The sequence below is a fragment of the Arvicanthis niloticus genome, chromosome 28 (assembly GCF_011762505.2).
Source record: "Arvicanthis niloticus isolate mArvNil1 chromosome 28, mArvNil1.pat.X, whole genome shotgun sequence".
NCBI lineage: Eukaryota > Metazoa > Chordata > Mammalia > Rodentia > Muridae > Arvicanthis > Arvicanthis niloticus.
In genome coordinates, this window is record NC_133436.1 from 8,732,143 (window position 1) to 8,755,442 (window position 23,300).

At 46.5% G+C, this 23,300-nt stretch overlaps 1 protein-coding gene and 1 long non-coding RNA gene across 4 annotated transcripts in view; one reads left to right on the forward strand and one right to left on the reverse strand.

Annotated features, from left to right (window-relative positions):
* The window catches only part of Igf2r (insulin like growth factor 2 receptor), an 89,212-nt gene extending 73,889 nt beyond the window's left edge, over positions 1–15,323 (reverse strand). Inside the window, exon 1 of the mRNA XM_076926656.1 lies at positions 15,034–15,323. Within this exon, the coding sequence (XP_076782771.1) occupies positions 15,034–15,170 (137 nt within the window). The 5' untranslated portion in view covers positions 15,171–15,323. The remainder of the gene's footprint in view (positions 1–15,033) is intronic.
* Positions 1–23,300, forward strand: part of LOC143440046 (uncharacterized) — an 87,777-nt gene that overhangs the window by 14,134 nt on the left and 50,343 nt on the right. The window lies entirely within an intron of this gene.

Consider the following 23,300-nt stretch of genomic DNA (forward strand, 5'->3'; position numbering starts at 1 on the left):
CCCAGCAGCACTTGGCCATGAAGCCAAGAGTCTATATCCAAGAGAAAGAAAACAAACAGTAAATGTCTCTGTCAGGCCAGACAACCTGCGTTCTATCCCTGGGACCCACAATGTAGAAAGAAGCAATTTTCTCATTATTGTCTGACCTCCACACATGCGCCATGGGAAACAAGATATCACACACAACACACACACAACAAATAATAAATTGGTTTAAGTATTTTTAAAATTACAAAACTACACACACATACTCAAAACAAAACAAAAACAAAAAAAAAAAAAAAAAAAAAAAAAAAAAAAAGCCCCAGAATCCACCTAAAACCAAAGTCTGTTAGCTCAGCACCTCTTTATAAGAGACTGAGGCCTGGTGTGCACAAGAGAGAAACACGAGGACTGTGTCACAGCTACAGTTAAGGCAAAGACTGGCAGCAGAGGTTCTCTCCTGACCTTTCCATTTGCACATATGAATCTGTAATCTGTCTTCCTTAAAAAAGTTAGTGATCCACACAGCAAAATACACACACAGTACAGTAACTAGCTGGGGGTGCTTTTCTGACTCCATGGTGAGCACAAATCTGACTCAACCTGGACTTCCAAATGTGGCTGTGCTTCCGACATACGCCGGAATCCTCCAGCAGTGCATGCAGGCTCTAACCTGCTCACTCGTCCTCAGCACCAGTGTTTCAGCTCATATTCAGCACACTGGCCTCCACTGAGAGATCAGGAAGACACAAGGTAGGGTCCCTAGCAGGCCTGCAGCAAGGCAAGTAGGGAAAAGTGGGCTGTGTACTATAAGAGACAAAATCTGGCCTGGCAGGGTGACTCACCCTGACCAGACGATGACAGTGGGAAACACATGAGTTTGACACAGCAGGGCCAGGATTATATAGGAAGTACTTCACTTCCTATTCTAACCAACCCACAAGACTGTGGATAAAGATATGAAGTCTGCTCACAAAGAAAAGGTGCACGTGGGAGGGTCGGCATTATTAGTCTGCCTTTCCCAGAGAGCTACACCAGCTCTGAAAACAGGAATCAACTGGGTAAAGGCACTGTGGTCACAGTGGAAGAACACACAGACCTGGGCCTAAGCAGAGTGGAATTCATTGACCACAAACTGAGCAAACCCAAAAGGTCATGAATAAGGAGAAACCTAGATGAGGAACATAGCACTGTGATCTAGCACAAGGATTCAGATTGCTTAAGATCTGAGTTCAAAAAAAAAAAAAAAAAAAAAACCCACAAGCTGGCTTGAGGCCTCCAAGAAAACCGCCACATGACACTGAAGTGGGTGGAGAGGGGAGGAAAGGGCAGACCCTTGTCTGTGCCACACCCACCAGGATGATGCTGATACATCTGGGCTCCAGCTACAACTCCAGAGGCACGGAAACATGGCACACACATGTACACACAGTGTTAGCCTCTGCATGACTGTGATAAACATGTGAGATACAACTTAAAAGAAGAAAGAGCGACTTTGGCTCGTGATTTCTAGGGTTTCAGCACACGGTCAGCTGGCCCCATCGCTATGGCCTAAGTTGAGAGCAAGCATCACTGCAACAGTTATGTGATAGGTGAGGCTACTCACCTCACTGAGCCACAAACCACGGGGAAGAAGGGAAAGTGGAACGGGCAGGCCAGGACAAGACAGCCTCCAAAGAAGTGCCCTGATGATCCCCTTCCTCCATCTAGGCACCACCTCAGCACAGCCACCCTCTCCCCGGCATGCTGTAAAACTATGAATGTTTCTGTGAATAACTCCCATGATGATTAGATAAAGGTCCTGATAACCCACCTACCGCACAGTGACTTCATCTGTCACTAGAGACCAGGGATTCAAAACCATAAAGCTTTGCATGGAAGGGAGAGGGGACACACTTCATACCTACACCACCCCCACCCCAGCCCCCGCCCCTGTCCGTACCCCCACCACACACACAAATATACACACACACCAGCTGGGGGAGATGACACACAACACAACCAAGGACAACAAGACATCAGGCCACAAAGACAGCTTCTTCCTGGTTGTCTCTGGACAGGCCAGCAGCTGAGCCTCCCCAACCCTAAACTATCCAAATGTAACCACTAGCAGCTGCCACCACAAAGAGTGGCCAGGTAAAGCTGAACTGCCTGGTTACACAGAAGCCAGAAATCTCATAAACAAACAATACCTGCCCTCCAAGACACACAGCTACCAGGAACCTCCAAGAATGTGGCTTTGCTCAACTCAGCTCCACCACTCAGAGAGTGCAGGCCTCGGTTTGAGCTCAGCTCGCAGACCTACTCCATGTGGGTTCCGTGTGTCTGTATAAATTGGTGTGTTTACCTGTAACTGGGATTATTCTCGAATCCTAAACAGGAATGATCTGGACGCTCTCTTGCTTTACTGTTAACTTAAAGGAAGAAAGAGTGCCTGCATTGAAGCTCAATGGTCAGGCATCCCCTCAATGTGTGACAGCCTAAGCTCATTTTTTTAAGGTTTATTTATTTTATGTACTCTGTCGGTGTCTTCACACACACCAGAAGAGGGCATCAGATCCCATTACTGATGGTTATGAGCCACCATGTGGTTGCTGGGAATCGAACTCAGGACCTCTGGCAGAGCGGTCAGTGCTCCACTGAGCCACCTCTCCAGCCCCTAAGTCATTTTTAGTAACCTGCCCCCCAAAAAAAGAAACAAAGCTGTGTGCCGGGACATGGACACAAGAAGAGCTCTGAGGATGTGGGGTGCATGAGCGCCATGCCCGAAGCCCTGGGTTCAATAATGCCCAGCACAGTATAAACCAGGAGTAGTGACATGCAGCTAAGAACTGGGCAGGTGAGGACAAAAGGGCCAAATGTTAAGGGTCATCCTTGGCTACTAAGTTCAATGCCAACCTCAGCAACAGGAGACTGTCCCAAAGTAAAGAAGGAGAGGGAGAAGCCAGTGCGTCCACTGTGTGGATGCAGGAAGGCAACTGCCAGCACAGCACCCATTCAAAACTTCTCCTTGCTATCACGCCCCCAATGTCCTTCCTTTAGGGCCCTGACCACAGGGAGGGCTGGCATTTTAACTGCTGGATGGTCTCAGCTTGTTGGTTTGTGATGCTAATAAGGTTATCAGAGGCTACACATACTATTTCTTCACAAAAACCAAGTAGGTAGACCGGGACTTATGCTTGTAATTCCAGGTTAGTAGACTGAGGCAGAAGGACTACTTTGAGTTCAAGGCCAACCTGGACCACCACTCGACATGTCTAAAGAGTCCTGCTCTGTACATACTGGGATCATGCCAGGGGCTCAGCAACAAACTCCACTGGGCAAAGGGAAACTCACCAAGGCCCAACCTGTGGAGCACAGCTGCACCTCACTTAAACACGGCTCACACTTGAGCAATGACACACCTGGGACATTCCCTGCAAGGCTTCTAAACATGATCATTTAATCCTCACTGTCAAGGAGCATACTAACCTCCCTGGTTTTGGAGACTTGAAACTAGAGCATGGGTGTAACTTGGCCCAAAGTCCCAGGTCACAAAGTGACCAACCACAGCAGGAAGAGGCTTGCCATGCCCTCTGCTCCCAGCATGGACCACGTCCCACTACAGCAGAACTGTCACCAAGCCCTCTGCACAAAAGCAAACAAATCAAACTTTTTATTTTGTTCTGTGTCTCAGTCTAAGTTCAGGCTGATCCACTTGCCTCAGCTGCCAAATGATTATAGGTATGAGCCACTGCCTCCTTCCAATTCGGAGCTAATCTCCAATCCTGTCCCATTCCTGTCCCATCCTGTCCGGTCCCTGTCCACCGCCCCCATCCCCCACCCCACTCCAACATGGGGTTAATCAGGCTGCTCCCAGCACACTGACCCTTTGGTCTCAAACAGGCACACTTGGGTCCTGCAAAGCCTCTTCCCCATTACATACAATAACATACAGACCCCTCATTTCCTTCCAGGCCCCTTTTACATTAGCACCTCCCAGAAGAGCCTAGGCATGGTGAGCCCTTTCAGACCCACCCCCTTGCTTACTCCCAAGAGCTCCTCAATCCTCTCTCACATTATTAAGGGATGCCAAGCCTCATGTTGCCACTGGCTCACAATGCTTCCCCTAAGAGACAACAGGAACAGATGTTGGCTTTCACTTCATAGTACAGAGTAGCACATGTAAGCTGGTAGGTGAAAGGAGCTCGAGGAACATCGATGACTCAGTGGGTGCTGCCCTTGTCACTTCTAAGAAGCCCTCTTCTGTGTCATTTCTGGTTTGGTGGCTTGTTCTATTTGCAGGCCAGGCGGAGGAGTAGGGAGTTTTTCCACACTAAGCATCTGCTTTAAAATGTGCAGCTGACAGCCAGGCCTGTTGGCACAGACTGGTAAGACCAATTGCAATGGAGGCCGAGTCGGGGAAATCACAAGCTCAGTCAGGGGTTGTCTTAGGCATCTCCGTGAGACCCTGTCTCAAAGTTTTCAATAAATAAACAAATACAGACAGAGACAGACAGACAGACAGACAGGAGATGCAGCTCATGGGCATAGTACTTGCCACCTTATATGCCAAGGCCCTAACTTCAATCCCTGGTGTTGCCTAAGCAGAGGAGGGAAGAGCTGGAATTAGAACAATCTTACATTTGGTCAAAGCTCAGTGGCCATGTGGCAGCTCTGTGGCAGCACACACAAAGTCTCAACCTAAAAGACCACCTTTGAAACTTACCTCCCAGGCCATCTTCACTGGTCACATCTGTTTTAAAAATGTGCAGCTGCTAGCCAGGCCTGTAAGCACATTCCTTGGTGTCTCCTGCTCTAAGACACAGGCCTGCAGGAATCAGGAAGGCCTCAGGGAACTTGCCTTCCAGCACTGACTGAGCCAGGGGAAACGCTAGAGGTCAGCGGCTGATCTGATGTCTCACACCCGAGGGGACAGGACAAAGGGATTTTCCTCCACTGTGAGGACTAACAGTGTGTGGAGGAGTGGGTCTGTCAGAGTCCAAAAATAGGACATGACACAATCTTGGTACCTCAAAACCTTGCCAGCAATAGCTGGCTTCCAGTTTTAGAGCAAGGTGAAGTGACCAAACATTTTCCCAGTAACCTCTAGGGGCTATCTACAGCAGACACTCCCAACCTCCAGGGAGTCAGACAGCCCGAACCACTGGTGGGTACCTAAGTCAGCCAGGCCTTGCCTGCCTCCCAGTGTAGATAAACAACACAGGGCTTGGTGGCTCATGCCTTTATTCCAGCCGTTGGGAGACAGAGGCAGGCTATCCTGATCTATAGACATATACATACACACACACACACACACACACACACACACACACACACACAAACCACTGCCTCTTTCTACTTCCAGGAAATAGAATGAAGCAAAAAACGGACACGGGGCCCCAATAGGAGGCACTAGCGCTGGCACCTGCCCACACCCCACACCTATCATGCCCACAAGTTTTGTGCTGGGAAATCTTGCAATCTGCTAACTCAGTATCTCAGAACTGAGTGTGAGGTGGGACTACAGACCCACAAACCCACAGCTTCAAATATTTTCAGAAAGTAGAACCCTTTCTTAAATTTCATATGAGCAAGCACTCACTGAGGCAGAAAGTCTTGGGGCACTAAGGAGTAACAAGAAGACAGTGACTTCCAAAAGTGGATTCCAGTGGGCCATGGTAGCACGCCCCATACTCCCTGTATTCTCAGCACTCAGGACACTAAGACAGGAGGATCACAAGTCTGGGGCTACAGAGAGCCAGTCTCAAAAAGTAAGTAAGGCGGCTATGTGGAGGAGGAAAAAAGACCAGAGGTGATCTGACACCAGCTTCATCATCCAGCTGTCTCAGATAGGACGTACATGGCCTGCCAAAAGGCAGCACACAACGCTCTGCCAACTATCAAGAGGAGCCAGCAGCTGCCTCCTGGCAGGAACAGCACTACTAGGTGGGTGACCCACAGGATAATAAGAAAAGACCAGCCCCTGGCATGTTCCAACCATTCCCCATCTCCCCCAAGACAATTTATAGCCAAGTTCCAACAAATGCTCCCAGCCCTGCCCTGAGCAGCTGCAAGGGCGACAGATGTCCAAAATAAGCACAATCAGGAGGCGCCAGTCGAGGGCAACATGAACACAAGTCAACAACCAAAAGAAATGGGCCCAAGATAAAAAATAAGAGTTGGGCAAGCCAGGCATAGTACTGCTTGATTGTAATTCCAGCATCCAGGGGCTGAAGTAGAACAATCATGAGTTCAAGGCCAGCATGGGCTATGTAGTAAAACCAGATCTCAAAAAAAAAAAAAAAAAAAAAATAGTGGGCAGTAGTGGCGAACACTTTTGACCCCAGTCCTTGGGAGGCAGAAGCAGGCAGATTTCTGTGAATCTGAAGCCAGCCTGGTGGATAGAGTTCCAGGACAGCCAGGGAAACACAGAGGAACCCTTTCTCGACAAAGAAAACAAAACAAAAACAAACAATTGAAACCAAAACAACAACAACCTAACCCACAAAGCTGTGGGTCTCTATCAAAGGAAGCTGCAAAGCCCATAAGCGCCCCATCCAAACCCAGAGCCATGAACACAAAGTAAGCAAGACAAGGCTCAAGTGGGACAGGAATAACTCAGGGCAGAGGCGGCTGGGCAGCACAATGAATAACTCTGACCCGAATAGGGACCGCTTCTTCCAAACACACAAGGCGCTTCCAACTGACTAGGTGGCAGGCCACAAGGGAAATTCCATTCACTGGCCACAGTGGAAAAGATAAATAGGCCCCTAAAAGTCATTTATTGCTTTATCAGCACATTTTACCATAAAGAAATGACTGAAGCAGGCCATATTCTGGCTCCCAGTTCTTGAAGGTCTAAGGTCAGGGTGACACAGGTGATGGTAGTTTCTAGTACACGTGGTGTCACTCATCAAGATATGGGGATACACGTGTGCCTCTGTGGTGTGTGGTATCCTTCCTCCTATAAAGTCTCTGGGACTTGGTCACAGGCCCCACCCTAAATTAAAGATACCATCTGATCCTAATCCCTCCCTCCCAAGAGGCCTCACCTCTCCTCACCAATATGGGATTAAATATCTACCTGTTAATCCCTCACGATCCACGATCGGGATTTAAATATCAACAATGAAGCTTTGGGGACCTCAACCTACATCTAAAGCACAAGCCCTGGAAGGCTGTACGTTTCAGTGGGTCCAGAAAGGTTAAAACTAGAAAATGGAAACAGAAAGTTTAAAGCCTGTAAAACTCAGGGGAAGACACAACACATGGCTTTAAATTTTACCATTTCATGTGTGTGCATGCCTGTGTGCATATGTATGTGCAGGTATCACACAGGACGCTCTGGCCTGAAGCTATACATGGGTAGAGTTTGCCTGTTGCGCATACTGGGCACCAAACCCACATCCTCTGCACCAGCAGCAGGCACTCTTAAGTCACTCTTCTTCCAGGACTTAAAGACATTCCTTAATATAATATTTCTGAGTTCGAGGCCAGCCTGGTCTACAGAGTGAGTTCCAGGACAACAGCCAGGGCTACACAGAGAAACCCTGTCTCGAAAAACCAAAAAAAAACAAAAAAACAAAAAAAAAAAAAAAAGACTTAAGCTTTCAATTAAACTAAACACAGGAAAATTAGTTAGAAGTTAGCAGGTGGGTATTAATAAAATAGGAAAAGTGACAACAGTATACGAATCAGAATACTAGTTCTTCTAGTATTTCTAGTTCTATAGTTGACTAAAATGTAAACAAGCCTTTGATAAAGATGCCCACAGGTTAATGTCAAGACATTTTTAGGGGCTGAAAAGATGGCTCAGCAGTTAAGAGCATTTGTCTTAGTGTTTTGTTGCTGTGAAGAGACACCATGACCATAGCAACTCTTAGAGGAAAACATTTAATTGAGGCTGGCTTACTTACAGTTCAAAGGTTTAGTCCAGTATTGTCACAATGGCAAGCATGGTGGCAGGCAGGCAGACGTGGTGCTGGAGAGGTAGCTCAGAGTTCCACATTTGAGGAAGCAAATGGAAAATGAGACACACTAAGCCTGGCTTGACCTTCTGAGATCCAGGCCCAGTGACACTGTTCCTCCAATAACACCACACCCACTCCAACAAGGCCACACCTATGAGCCTACAGAGACATTTTCATTCAGACCACCACAGGTCTAAAGGACCCAGGTTCTATCACCAGCACACATGGTGGCTCACAACTGCTTGTAACTCCAATCTCAGGGAATCCAACATCCTCTTCTAAGGCCTACACAAACATTAAACACGTATGGTGCATAGACACATATGCAGGCAAGATGCCCATACACATTAAAAATGTTAACATAAGGGGGAAAAAAAAAATAAAGCCAGGCTTGATGGCAAAAAAAAATGCTGACCACCAGCACTTGAAAGCTAAAGACAGTGGACCTCAAGTTGGCCAGCCTGGACTAGACAGCAGACTCTATCTCTAATTAACTTAATTTTTAAAGAAATTTTGAGGATGGGGAGATGCCTTTGCCAGTCAAAGCATTTGAACATAAGTTGGAGCTCCAGAGTTCATGTTAAAAAGCCAATAGCAAATAATTACAATCCCACAGATGGAAGAGGTTGGGACTGGGGGAGAGAGGGACATCCCTGGAAGCTCAGAGGCCAGCTAGCCTAAGATGTCAAATGTTTGACTCCAGAACTCCAGAGACTGAGACAGGGGGATCCCAAGTTAAAGCCTTGCTCCTCGGCACAGGGTCTTCCCCCTATTTTACCCCTCCTCCCCCAAAGTGCCAGATTACTAGAACATTACTTCTAAGTTCTACAAGAATGTAAGGACCAGAAAAAAAATGTCTAGTTCATACAAAAATTGATCCCAATGCATTAAAAAAAAAAAAAAAAAGTTGACTGATTCCACAAAACTGTCATGCTCATGATAACACAGAAAAAAAAATAATAAATTACAGCATGATATCACTTTAAAACTCAGCTGCCAGGGCTGGAGAAATGGCTCTCAGCAGTTAAGAGCACTGGCCACTCTTCTACAGGACCCTGGCTAAATTCCCAGCATGTACATGGCAGCTCACAACTGTCTGTAACTCCACCCTCAGATATAACATGCAGGCAAAACACCAATGCACAGAAAATAAAAATAAACTCATTAAAAAAAAAAAAAATGACATGTTCAGGGGGAAATGACCTCTGTCTCCTCACAACAAATTTAACCAAAGATCGTAAAATTAAACAATAAGGAAATCTATGTCTTTGGGGTACCCAAAGAGGAGAGATTTTGTATGGTTGGAGGTTCATCTGAAATGTCTGGGGACATTTTCTTTTGTGTCACCTAGGTAAGGGCATGTGGACCAGGAACATTACCTAACACCCAACAATGCACAGGAAGGCTCCTCCAGTTAGGTTCTGTGGCTTGAATGAGGATGGCCCCCATAGGCCCCCATATTTAAACACTCGATCCCCAGTTGGTTGTGACATCTGGAGAGGCTTAGGGGGTGTGGCCTTACTAGAGGAAGAATGGCAGACTTTGCTTCAGGTAAACTGCCACTTGTTGCTATGCTGACCCAGCCAAGACAGTCTCTTCGCTATCGATGGTCTTGGCCATGGTGTTTCAGCAACAGAGAGGGCAGGGAGACAGGGAGGGAAACATATCTAAGGACTTGATCCTCAACACCTGAGAAACTCCTGAGTTTCCATAAGTGATAAAAACATACTGCCAAGGGGTCAAAAAGCAAGTTATTATTTACAAAAAAAGCCCTACTAAGTCCATCTAATAAACAACAAGTCTGTGAAGATACCAACGTCATTAAGTATAGCAATAAACACAGGAGTTTTCCTGTTTACAACGAGCCTGTGAGGGCACACGCCTGTAATCCCAGCACTTAGGAGGCTGAAGAAGGACTAGCACTCAGCTAGCCAAAACTACTCTAGCAATACCTTTAAAAGGGGGAAGAGAAGAGACAGGAAAGGGGGGAGCGAAGAATGAAGAAAAGAGACTCAAAAGCAGGTTGAGACAGATGCCTTTTCAAACCCACTGACTCAAACCTGCTAAGTGCAAATGTGGACAAGGATGTGGAACAGCTAGAACTCTTGCATGCAGTAGACGGAATGCACAACGGTACAGACAACCTGGGCTACAGATTGCCAATTCCCATACAGTGAGGCAGCCCTTCCGTCATCCAAGACCAACCGGTGCAGCATCACAGAAAGATCTCACTCGCTGAAACAAGCCCCAGATAACGTCAATAACCAAGTAATGTCAGTAACCTGCTAAGTGAGGGACCACTGTGGGCCCCTGCACCCAGCTCCAGACATTACTGAAATCTCTGCACAGCACAATATGCTCTGTGTGCCAAGCTCAGAAGGGAGGAGATGAGGCTAGGGATGGGCTCAGTGGCAGACTGCTTGCCTAGCATGCACGTGAGACCACATTACACACCCATCGACCCCAAAACTTTAAAAAAAAAAAAAAAAAAAGACATCCAGATTATTTTTGGCATTCCATTTTCTAAAACTCTGTCTATACATGAAACACTGATAAAAGATAGAAGCCTAAGAAGCTATTCATTTTCTGGGAATTTTTTAATAAGATGCTGGGTTTGTTTGGTTGGTTACTTTGGTTTGGTTTTGGTTTTAACTCACTCTGTAGACCAGGCTGGCCTCAAACTCACAGACATCTGACTGCCTCTGCCTCTCAAGTGCTGGTATTAAAGGCGTGTGCCGCCGCCACCTGGCTAACTATTTTAAGAACTGAGTGGAGGTAAAGGCAAGAGGAGCAGGAGTTCAAGGTCATAGTGAGGGCATGTGAGATCCTGTCAAAAAAGAAAATAAAAACCATATTGGAACCATAATTCACAATCCTAGGCTAACACACACTTTTATGGCTAAAGGAAACGCATGCACACAAATGGAGGTGATCCAGGCTAACATGTGGCCCAAATTTGGCATATAAGCATTATCCTTTGAGAAGAGTTGCAGGAGAAGGGAAAAAAAAATCTCTAGAGATAGCAACTAAACCGACTGCAACTCCCAGCTGGCTTCATTATTCTCTTGTCTTCAATATAATAAAAACTCTCCAGCAACAATTTGGAGAAACAATTTGGAGAAAACTTGTCCAGTATAAATTTCAAAGTAGTTAACCACCAGACCAAGCATTTTATAATCAGCTCCAACTGTTAAGCCTTCCCCCAGAGAACACTGTAAACAACTAAATCAAGGGTGGAAATGTGCATTTTACATGCGTAACATGGCGTTCTGCAAAGTTTAAAGTAGTAAGTTGAACCATTGAACAACTAGCCAAGAACATTATTACATGTGGTCCATTCTGAGGGTCCTGCATTACTTGGCCTCAGCCCTCTCCCTGTGTAGGACCCTCTCTTATTCTGACTTATCCTGCCCCACTGACCTTCACGTGTTCTCTACCCCAGACCTTATCCAGGCCAGTGCCACCACCAGGAGGCTCATCAGCCTAAAGAAGTTTTCTATCTACCAACACCCCACACCCTGAGAGACCCCTGAGTAACTTTTTCCACAGCACACCTCCCTCCAGACATTTGACAAATATGTATTATCAGCCAGGCCTAGTAGTTCCTGAAATCCTGGCTACGACAGAAACTGAGGCAGGATGATGGCAACTTCAAGACCAGCCTGGGCTTGGTAAGCCTTTGTCTCAGGACAAAAGACAGAAGAAGGGATGGCTGTCAGCTAAAGCACTTCCCTACCATGCATGAGGACCAGGTCAGTTGGTGCCTAGTATCTGTGTGTATGCATCTGTGTGTGTGTACATCTCTCCAGTCTCTTCAAAGAGCAAGCGGGTTGTGTACAGTTCTGTTCCAGTAACTTATACTATCCTCTGCTGTGTCTACTGTACATACACATTTCAAAGAGCAGGCCTCTCCACTGTGTAAATATCCTGAGACCTGCTGCTGAAATGGTCCCTTCACTTGGGTTCCTTCACCCCTCCCCAAAGCCAAATTCAGTAGGAACTGCACCCCGTCCCAGTGGTCAGAGCCCTAGCTCATCTCAAAGCTCTGCACCAACCAGATAGCCCAGAAATAGGTCAGGACTCCCCTCCCTACTCTCTGAAAATTATCCTCTCTTGAGAGAGGCTGTTCTCCACAAGTCCAAGAACCAACTGCCCAGGCTTAGGAAAGCCCCATGATGCCTGGGCAGGCCAATACCTTTACAGAAATAACTTCCGGTAGTGCTCTGGGCACCAAACCACACCACATCCATCTGTTTTTTTTTTTCAACCGGGTAAATGGAGTCCCTGTTTCAGTTGGTTTCCCAACCCCTGGAATACAGTCCTCGACACATAAGGAACTGCCTCCATGTAACCAGGTGCCAAAAACAAACACGGGGGCACCAGCTACAGGAGTCTACTGTTCACTCAGAAGACCCGAGGGGGCTCTTTACATCTTTACATCTCAGCCCTGGAGCCTGTAGAGCTCGGGTGGACAAGCAGCCAAACGCACCATACTCCCTTGATACTTACGGGCGTTACACTGGATCTAGAAAGAATAGCTAACCTCCTTGTGTATGCGCTAACCCTAAGGAACTTGAAGGTGACGTTTATCTAGCAGTACTCAGTACAGTCCCAAGGAAGAGGCTAAAACCCTGTGGAAGAGACTCTAAAGGGCTGAGTGGAGCTCGGGAAGAACACAGCTGCCCTGCTTGGCCCTGGCTTTGAGCTCCCAGAACAAAAAAAACTAAACAGGACCAAACAAGACAAACTACACTCTGCAGGTACTAAGTATGAAGGAGACACTCAAGATGTTTCCAACCTAGTGTCTACACACAAACAGAGCATAATTACAGGCAGGGGATGGGTGAGAAGGTCTGGGAAGTTCAATATTCCTGAGGAAATCTAGAGGAACAACCTTAGAGTCAGAAGCAGCAGAGGACAGACACCTCTAACAAAACCTTAGACCCTCTTGTGCATTGGCAACGAGACAATGCCTAACGGGACAGTGGCCCCAATAGGCTGATACAGAGGCCATTCCACAAGGTAAGTACCAGCAACCCCCCAGATGAGGTGAAAGACCACCAGTTCAAGACAATGAGATGACCAGGCACAAGTGAGTGGTCCTGAGACTACATGTCTCTCAGTTCTCCTTGAAAACTTTTACCCTACCAAGATATAAACTCTAAACTGGGTAGGATTAAAGTCTGCCTTTAATCCTGGCACTTGGGAGGCACAGGCAGACAGATCTCTGGGTTCAGGGCCAGTCTGGTCTACAGAGTGAGTTCAAGGACAGCCAGGTCGATATAGAGAACTCTATCTCCCCTCCTTCCCCCCCCCCCAAAAAAAAAACCCTTAACTAACTCTAGGTGGCTAGCCAGATGGCTCAGCAATTAAGAGCGCTTGCAGCTTTTGCACGGGATCCGTGTTCAATACCCAGCAACCACGTGGAGCCTCACGGCCATTTGTAACTCCAGTTCCAGGGAATCTGATACCTTCTTCTAGCCTCCAAGGACACCATGAAGGTATGTGGTCCACAGCCATACATGCAAACAGAATAACTCATACACATAAAATAAAAAAATATTTTCTTAAAACTTTTTTTCAAAGAAATTAATTCTATTGCGGCTAGAGAGATGGCCTTTGGAGGTGGGGAGGTTCAATTCTTAGTATCCCACAAAGGCTGCTCACAACCTGTAACTACAGCTCCAAGGAATCTGAGACCTTCTTCTGGCCTCTGCATGGCAGACACAATGGGCACACACGTGCACACGCACCACTTTAAAAACAACAGTGTAGAAAAATTAATTCTAAGACAAGGGCTGCAGGTCTGTGGTAGAGTACTCGATTAGCATGCCTGGGCCCTAGGTTGGATCCCCTGTAACAACCCCGTCAAAAGAAACAAATTCCAGTTATCTAGCAAGACCGTGACTTCCACAGCTCTAGGCCAGCTGTGTTAATTCTTGGTCACGGCAACCCTAAATCCAAAATTTTCTGTTCTAAATGTTTCCACCAGGCCTGCTATTGTTTAAGGGGCACCCCCTCCTCCATACCATGAAGTTACTGGGGCAGCAATTTATCTTTGGACAGCTAATTGGTCTATAAACCGCAGTGCAGCAGTGTCTCCCTCCAAATACTCTCCAAAATGGGAAATATAATTCTGGTCAGCTCCTTCTTACAATACCAAGTCCTACAAATTATTAACTCCAGGTGAGAACAAAACTCTCTGATACAAAGGACCAGAAACATGAAGTTTGGCTGAGAAGGTAGGCTGGGCTTCATTTCGTTCTGACTCACTTATGAAAGTCAAGGGTAAAGCTGGGCTTCAAGATTTTCTTCCCGCTTCCTTCTTATCAGAGTTTTGAAAACAAGAAAAGATTTGATCTCCCTTCATCCTAAAGAGCCCAGAGGAGGCCAGTCTCCAAACTCATGGTATTGTAAGTTCCCTAGGCCCACGAGTCTGTGTCCAACACCAACAAACTTCGACAGGACTGGAGATTATACAACCTTGGATCCCAGAGCAGAAGACTCCACTAGAATAATCTACACTGGAGACAATGACATCATGTGAGCAACCACACAGGAAGCTAACTGGGAGAAGTGAAGGGTAAAGTCTTGAAAGCCAACACAGATGACCACCTCTCAACCATTGTCAAAAGAAGAAAAAGCGTCACCCACTGACAAATGGCTACTTTAAATAAGGAAAACTGAGAATTGCCATAGAAGGGGGTCAATCTGCCACTGAAACTACCACTACCCAACTCCAAGACCATCGCGTGGGCTCGCACTCCCTGGAGACTCTGCACACTAGAGGGGACGCCTCCGAAGCCCCGCGGCTGGAACTTCAATGGAAGCGTGCAGAGCGGGACAAAAGCCCAGCCTCAGCTCTGCCCCCTGCAACTTCCGACAGACACACCGGCCCCGGGAGTCGCACAAAGCCGCCTGACTTATGACAGCCACAAGTGGCCGGGTACGGGGGAGGGGGGCTCCTTGGGCCAGCGCCACGGCTGCGCGTCCTCCTGCGCCGCCGCGACCACCACGCGGGCAACTTTCCCGCGGGGGCGGGGCGGAGCGGAGGTCTGCGTGTCCCCGGGGCCCCGCGCCTGCCACGCAGGACACCCACCTGCACAGGGCGTCCAAGTCGACGGCCTGGGCCTGCGCGGAGCCCGCGGCCACCACAAGCAGCAGCAGCAGCAGGAGCGGCGGCAGGAGCGCGACGCGCGGCCCGGAGGGCACCGGTCCTGGCAGAACGACCCGCATCGCGTGGGGCGTAGGGCTCACGGCGGCTGGCCGTTTGGAGCCGCGCCTGGGACACGGTCGCGCCGCAACAGCGGAGTCGAAGCTGCAAGGGGAGCTGGAGGGAGAAAGAGGAGAGGGAGCTGGAGCCAGGGGGGGAGTGAGATGAGGAGGCGCTCCGTGGCCGGCCCCAAAGCATCACGTGACCGGAGTCGGCCCGCCCCCCGCCCCGCCTCCTGCTCACGTGACGTCCTCGTTCAGGTGCTCTCCGCCCAGTCCCGGGTCACATGAGCATCGCCAGCGCGCGGGACAGGAAGTGTTGCGGGCCGGGCACGAGCGCCAGGTACCTACTCGAGGCCTGGCGGCCCTAGGGTTTGCTCACGCGCGGCGAGGAATGACGCCTCAGAGCCAGACCTCAGTTTCCCCGTCCAGCACCCAGGTTGCGGCTGCGCTTGGGCGCTCCCTAAGTCTCTCTTCTTCAACCGAGACCAGTACGGTGGCCGAGATGGAGTTAGGTGGAAAGGCCCAGGTTGATGCTTAGGGTTGCAAGTCGATGCAGGGTTAACAGGTCCGTTTTTGCTAGAATCCTGCGTGGGAGTTTCCGACTCATGCCCCAGAGGGCCTCACGGGAGCTCTGTGGAAATGTGATTTCCCAAGCAGAGCTTTCTGCAGCAAGTTAGGCGACCGTGATGGACTAACATGCAGTGTGCAGTAAACCGAAGTGTAACAAGCAAATGACACACACACACAAAAAAAAACTTTTGGTGTGAGACTGCATACTATGTAGCTCAGGCAGGACTGGAGTTCGGATCCTTCCACTTAAGCGTACCGAGTGCTGGGTTGACATTTTATTATTCTGTAAAGATATGTGCAGCATCCATATTGTGTAAGTTGGTGACCTAGTGAAAGTACAATAAATATGGGGCTTAGGAAATGGCTCAGAGTGTAATGTGCCACATAAGTGTGAGGGCCAGAGCTCAAACCCCAGCACCCATATAATAAAGCCTGTAGCTGCAAACCCCTGGAACTTCCATGGGGAGGCAGAGATAAGGGGACCTCCGATGTTTGCTGGCCAGCCAGTCTAGCTGAATCTGCCCAGGTCCAGGTACTGTCTCGTAGAGATGGAAAAGTAAACAACCTAGTTCTTTGGCCTCCAGGGGAGCTTGCAAACATACACATGGGAAAGAATAAGGTAAATCTACTGGGTGTGGTAACATACACCTTTAATCCCGGCAGTTCGAAGGCTGTTAGATCAAGACTAGTCATTGCTACATAATGAGACCCTAACTCAAAAAAAAAAAAAAAAAAAAAAAAAAGATTCGCTTTACTGTATAGCCCAGAGCTCTCTAAATGTCTACTGTTATTATCAAGAGGTCACTGGGCAAGAAGACAATCTGACTGTGACACCAGGATTGGTCAACTGATCTTGCTAGCTAGGCAGATATTCCATTCCTTCACTCCATGTGCGACCCTCCGGGAGTTGCCTGCTGGATGGAAGAGAATGACCTGTCCCTGATGAAGAAGGACCAATTGAGGGTCAGGGGTACAGAAGTAATACCCTGATAGAAGCTGGAGTTCATATTTGCCTTCTCTAATGTTATAACTAATGCAGGCAAGAGTTGTTGGTGAAAAAAAAAAAAAAACCCATTGAATGACGAGTCCACTGAACCAGAATGTTAACTTCCACTCAAACTAAAACCCCCAAAATACATTTTCTTTGGATGGCTTGGAAATGGAGCACCACGGCATAAACCAAGCCCTTGATAAAGTCTGTGTCCCCAGGTGGTGGCACTATTGAGAGGTGGTTGGGTCATGAAGACTATGACCTAATCGATTAAGTAATCCGATCATCGATTCATGATCTGATGGCGTCTCCTAGTTAGCATCAGCTCTCAATGTGACACAGCCCAGAGCTATCTGAGGGAGTCACAATTTGGGGATTGCCTCTAACAAATGGCCCCGTGGGAATGTGTGTGGAGCATTTTCTTGATCAAAAATTGAGGGACAAGAGCACAGCCCACTGTGAGCAGTACCATCCCCTAGACAGGGAGTTCTGGACTGTTGAGAAGCGCACTAGCCCCACGTTCGGGTGGCCAAAAAATGTCGCGGCCCGAGCAAAATGTTGAGGCCCGGGCTGCCCTGCGTTTGGCGGCCACTGTATCCCGGTCCAAGCTGCCGCTCCCGTCCGCGGGTCGGGGTTCAGCAAGAGAGAGAGTGTGGACAGACTCAAAAAATGGAGACCAGACAGAGTGTGTTTCAATCCCGTTTATTCTTCAGTCTCTCTTCCTCTAAGCATCTGATTCTCCCTCTCCTCTGTCTGATTCCCCGGATCTCTGTCTGCCTCTGCCTTTTATATCTCTCACTTCTAAACCATGCCTTTTGGTCACACCTTTAATCATGCCCTTAGGTCTTGTCTCTAAATATGATCCCTACACTTCTAAATCAAACTCTTAAATTACACACCTTTAATCTCACACACCTTTAATCTCACACACCCAAGGTATCTAAACCAAGATTATCGGAGTGTGCTCAGCTGTTGTAGGCTATTGTAATCCAAGTCTCATGTCAGGATATATGGCTCAAGATGGCTGCAAAGCTGATAGCCGCTTTCTGCTAAAAGTCGGCCCCCAACACTGGACTATATAAGAAAGCAAGTTGGAGCCGGGTGGTGGTGGCACACGCCTTTAATCCCAGCACTTGGGAGGCAGAGGCAGGTGGATTTCTGAGTTCAAGGCCAGCCTGGTCTACAGAGTGAGTTCCAGGTACAGCCAGGGCTACACAGAGAAGCTCTGTCTCGAAAAACCAAAAAAAAGAAAAAAAAAGAAAAAAAAATTAAAGAAAAGAAAAGAAAAGAAAGCAAGTTGGGTAGAAGCTAGAAGAGCAAGCTGGTAAGCAGGATTCTTCAGTGGTCTCTGCTTCAGTTCCTGTCTCAGTCCTGCCTTTAGTTCCTGTCCTAATTTTTCTCAGTGATGGACTGTGATGTAAGCCATTGTAACCCTTTCCTCCCCAAGTTGCTTCTGGTCAGAATGTTCTATGGCAGCTGGTATCACAAAATTTGGGAGGAAAAAAAAACTCATTAGCTGCTTCTTGAAGTGATGCCATGAAAATTTCAGTGAGGCTGAGTTTTAAAGCACAGAGTCACCTCACGGGTACAGAATGAATGTGTCAATAACTATTCCTTAAGTTATTAAAGTAAGAACTGAGAACATGTTAATACTGCCTCAAAGGGAAAAAAAAAAAAAAAAAAAAAAAAAACAAAAAAAAAAACCCCTAATACAGAAAACAGAAAATTGGGAATGCAGAAGAGAAATTAGCCAACAGATGAAGGGTTGGTTAAAAATCAAATACTTATCTGACACAGACACAACTTTTAATTTCTCAAGTCAAACAATCAAATAGATTACCAACAATATTCTACAACTTACAGAGTTGTAAAGTACATCGTGACAATGAAAAGCCAGCACTGTAGACTCAAGGTTGGTCCCCTTTTCTTATCATAGTTTCAGTTTTCCATAGACCATTGCATATTAAAAATATTAAATGTAAAGTTCCAGAATTAATAATTCATATGCTTTCAATAACTTTTCAATGTATTATTATCATTGTTATAGTGCATGGGTATATTGTGCTTTTACTGTCCCTGTTTTATAAAATAAACTTGGGGCTGGAGAGAGAGCTAGTGGTTAAAAAGCACCTATGCTTGCAGAGGACCCAGGTTCAGTTCCCAGTACCCACAACAGGTGGCTCACAATCACCTGTAACTCCAGTTTTGTGGTATCTATTGCCCTCTTCTGGCCTCTGTGGGAACCAGGAACACATATGGTACATGTAAACACTCATACACATAAAAATAAATTTTAAAAAAGTCTTTATAAACTTTCATAAGTATATATTGGTACACAGCATACACACACACACACACACACACACACACACACGGTTGTTTCAGGCTAGCACTAGGGTTTGGGAATAAAGTCCCTGGAAATAAGAGAGACTTGAAAATCCAAAAAGATTTATTAAACAATACCTAGCTTTCCATTGAAGCTTACACACACACACACACACATTTGGGTGTGTGGTGCTAAAGATGGAACCCAAGGCCTTGGCTCTTGCTAGGCAAGAGCTTTACTAAACACTAACTTTATATCCCCAGCCCTAACCAGAAATATCTTGACCTGTTTCAGTCTTCCACCATGTTCTATACAAGGCCTTCTATGACTTATATGGCATCCTTACCAAGAAGTCCATCTTAACTTCTTGAACAAGTCTAGAACAAATCTACGTAATAAAGTATTACTGACGAAAACTGAACAGGATTCCAAACTGTCAGTGCTCTGAAAACCTCGGCCACCCTCCCTCAAAAGTGATACACTGTCCTCGAGCATCGGATCATGTTATAGCCTGTGGGTCTGATCAGGCCACACAACTATTTTTTAAATATTTGTATTGGGATGTAGCCATCCCCATTGCTGATGTGTTGGGCTAGCTGATTTTGCCTACAGTAGCAGAGATAATAAAAACCATGGCCTGGGAGCCTACGGTATCTGCATTTAACCGTGACCCTCACCAGAAAACTCATCCAAGGTTAGCAGGTCCCACAAGTGCTGTCTTTAAACCAGCAGTTTGGGTATCATCTGCCAGCCTGTTAGAACTCTCGTTCAAGAGGACTAGAGAGGTATCTCAATTCTTCAAAGTGCTTCATGCCTTTGCAGAGGACCTGAATTGGGTTCCCAGCACCCAGGTTGAGTAGCTTGCCATCACCTATAACTCTAGTTCCACCAGTTCCATGGGATGATGCCCTCTTTCAGACTACTGGCAGCTTCGTTCACATATGCACAGACACACAAACATTCACTTTTTTTTTTTTTTTTTTTTGGAAACAGATTTACACTATAAAGCTCTAACTGGCCTGTAACCCACTATGTAGTCCAGGTTGATTTGTGAACTCAGAGAGATCCTTCAGCCTCTGCCTCCCAAATGCTGGAATGAAAGGTGTATACCACAACACCTAGGCCAAAACTAAGTAATTTTTTTTAAAAAGAAGAAAACACTAGTTTAAGCGGGTACTTGTAATTCCAGCACTCTTCGGGCAGCAGGATCAAGAGTTCAAAGCCAATATGGAATATGTAGCAAGACCCTCTCTAAAAACTCTGGAGATGAGTCCAGAAATTATTCCGGGGTAGAGACTGAACCCAATACCTAGTATATGCTGAGTACGCAAACTCCCATTGACTCCTGCTGCCAGATTTTCTCATATCCTAGATTCACCTTGAACTTATTGTGTAGAAGGCATGGCTTTGGCCCTGAATGCTGTGTTCTATTTTCACATTCCAAGGTGACATCATACCTGGCTCCAGGAAACTGTTGCACACAGGAAAATTTAAAAATGACTGTTGAAAATTAAAGGAGACTAAAGAGATGAGACAATAAAAGACAGTGCAGGATCCTCACTTGGTGCCTAGAAGCAAAATGGACACATTTTAGTTTAATTTGTTGGGCATAGTAATTCCAGCTGTGGAGCAAGCAGAAGGATCAGACATTTAAAATCACCTCTCGCTACCTAGCATATTCCAGGCCAGCCTGCACTATATAAGACCAGATATTTATAATTAAAAGAATTTTTTAAGCCAGGAGGTGGTGGCGCACGCCTTTAATCCCAGCACTTGGGAGGCAGAGGCAGGCGGATTTCTGAGTTGGAGGCCAGTCTGGTCTACAGAGTGAGTTCCAGGACAGCCAGGGCTACACAGAGAAACCCTGTCTCGGAAAAAAAAAAAAAAAAAAAAAAAAAAAAAAGATTTTTTTAAAAGCAAAGTAAACAACAACAACAAAAAAATTCAGAAACATCACACATGGTGGTACATCACTATAATCCCAGCACTTGGGAGGCTCGGGCTGGCAGGTCTGAGCTTGAGGCTGGGCTGATCTACAGAGTGAATTCCGGGACAGGACAAACTGGACTACACAAAGAAACCTTATCTCAAAACAAGAAGAAGAAGAAGAAGAAGAAGAAGAAGAAGAAGAAGAGGAAGAGGAAGAGGAAGAGGAAGAGGAAGAGGAAGAGGAAGAGGAAGAGGAAGAGGAAGAAGAAGAGGAAGAAGAAGAAGAAAAGAAATAAATACTATCTCTCAGAAGTCTAGAAGACGTACACAAGACTCTCTTTGATGGCTTAAACTATGTCCCCTTGTAGCTCTGTAAGAGCCCTAAGCCTTCTGCAGAATGCGTGTATATTTGAAAGCAGAGTTGGGGTTGGATTCGTCAATACCCTAGAATGGGCTCATCAGTCAATATGTGAGTGTTTTGTAAGAAGTAGGAAAGACAGACACAATGAGAACAACCTGAGGATGTCACTCAAGGGGAGGGATGATGCCTCTGTAAGACGAAGGACTGCCTCAGATTACTGGTAACACAAGAAACTCAGAGAACTGCCGGGGGCCAATATCTCAAAAAGTAAGCAAGAGCCAGATCCTGCCACCACCTTCATTATGGACTTCTGGCCTCCAAAACCTGGAGGAAACCTCCCCCTGTGGTACTCTGCTGTCACTGCCATAGGACACAATCAGGCTCAATCCAGGTGGTTCAACCACTGTGTCATTATGCTGGCTCATCTTTTTTGTCCCTACTGTCTTGGCCTGAAGCTAGAACCACAGCTCAAGTGGCAGATTACCCCTGTTTCCTGTGGGGTGCAGTAGTTGGGCGGGCAAAGCTAACCCTTGCCTTTGTGGAACAGGAAAGCCTCAAGCTGTCAAACTGACAGTGTCCAGAGTACCTTGTGAATCTCAGATAGAGGCTTAAGGAAAATGTCCGGACATTTTCCAGAACACACAGGAAGAACCTGAATGTATAGAGATTCTGGAAGTACTTTTCCATTCCTTTGATTGTCCCTTGCCTTCAGTGATAAATGAACTGTTTTTTCAAAACTCAACTGGAGGTTCGATGGCCTAGCTCAGTGGTACAATACTTGCCTAGCATGTGTAAGGCTCTGAGTTCAATGCCCAGCTTTGCAAAAAAAAAAAATTATGTAATAGATAATATTTCATTAATGTTAGTGTCTGGGGTGAGATATTGGTACTTAGCTATGCAGAAAAATGGCCGTGTTCTTAAGAGATACACACTGCGTATGAAGGTTCTCAATGTTGGCAACTTTTGAATGCTTTGGGAAACAGACAGAAAGCAGATCTTTAAAATGCTTAAGAGCTCATCGTAGGTAAAACTGTTATTGGTGACCTTGTACTGTGGTGTAACCTTTTCTGAAGCTTTGGCTTTTTTTTTTTTTTTTCCAAAATGAGAAGTTGAGAACAAGAAGAAAAAAAATCTCAAATAGCTTTGGAGATGAGCCCAGGAGAGCAGGTTGAAAATACAGAGAAAGGACGTTGAAGGCCATTGAAAGTCACAGGCAAAACAAGGAAAGACCTGTCTTTTATACAAGGCCTTTAGCTTGAGAGAAGTCACGTGGGAATGGAGAGGAACTATTTTTGGCTGAAAATGGTGCTAAATCCCCAGCTTATAAAACATAATCCTTTCCTCAAGCCGATCAGGTTCAGATGATAGTTCATTTAATATAAATTTAGGGGGAAATGTCTTCCAGCCATTCTTAGAGGCTCTAGTTCTTTAAGAAAGGTACATTTAATTAGCCATAAAATGGAAGTGCCAGCAGATGACAGCAGCACACACCAAGGTTCACTCTGAGTCAAAGCCATTCTGATACCACCCCTGCTCCTTACCGTGGTGGCCCCGTGGCCCCGTGGCCCAGTGGCCCGGATCCTTTTGTTCTCCTCATTAACACGGCATGAGCTAATCAGACTTGAAGAAGCGCAGTCAGAAAACAACAGTTCTCCACAGCTCACCAATTGCTGCTTCTCAGAGAGACCCAGAAGTTCTCTAGCTGGATCTATGAACACACCTAGAACTCCAAAGGCAGAGGCATTCAGATCTCTGAGAGTGCAAGGCCAGCCTGGTCTACATATCGAGATTCAGGCTTGCCAGGGCAACAAAGTCACACCCTGGCGGGGGGAAAAAAAGAAGAAGAAGAAAAGAAAGTTGAAGTGGAAACTTCTGGTTTCTTTGCTTCACCTCACTATTCTTCACGGAAGACATGTATTGGTTCACCTTATATAACATTGTTGAGCTCAACTTGTGATGACACCACCATTCAGA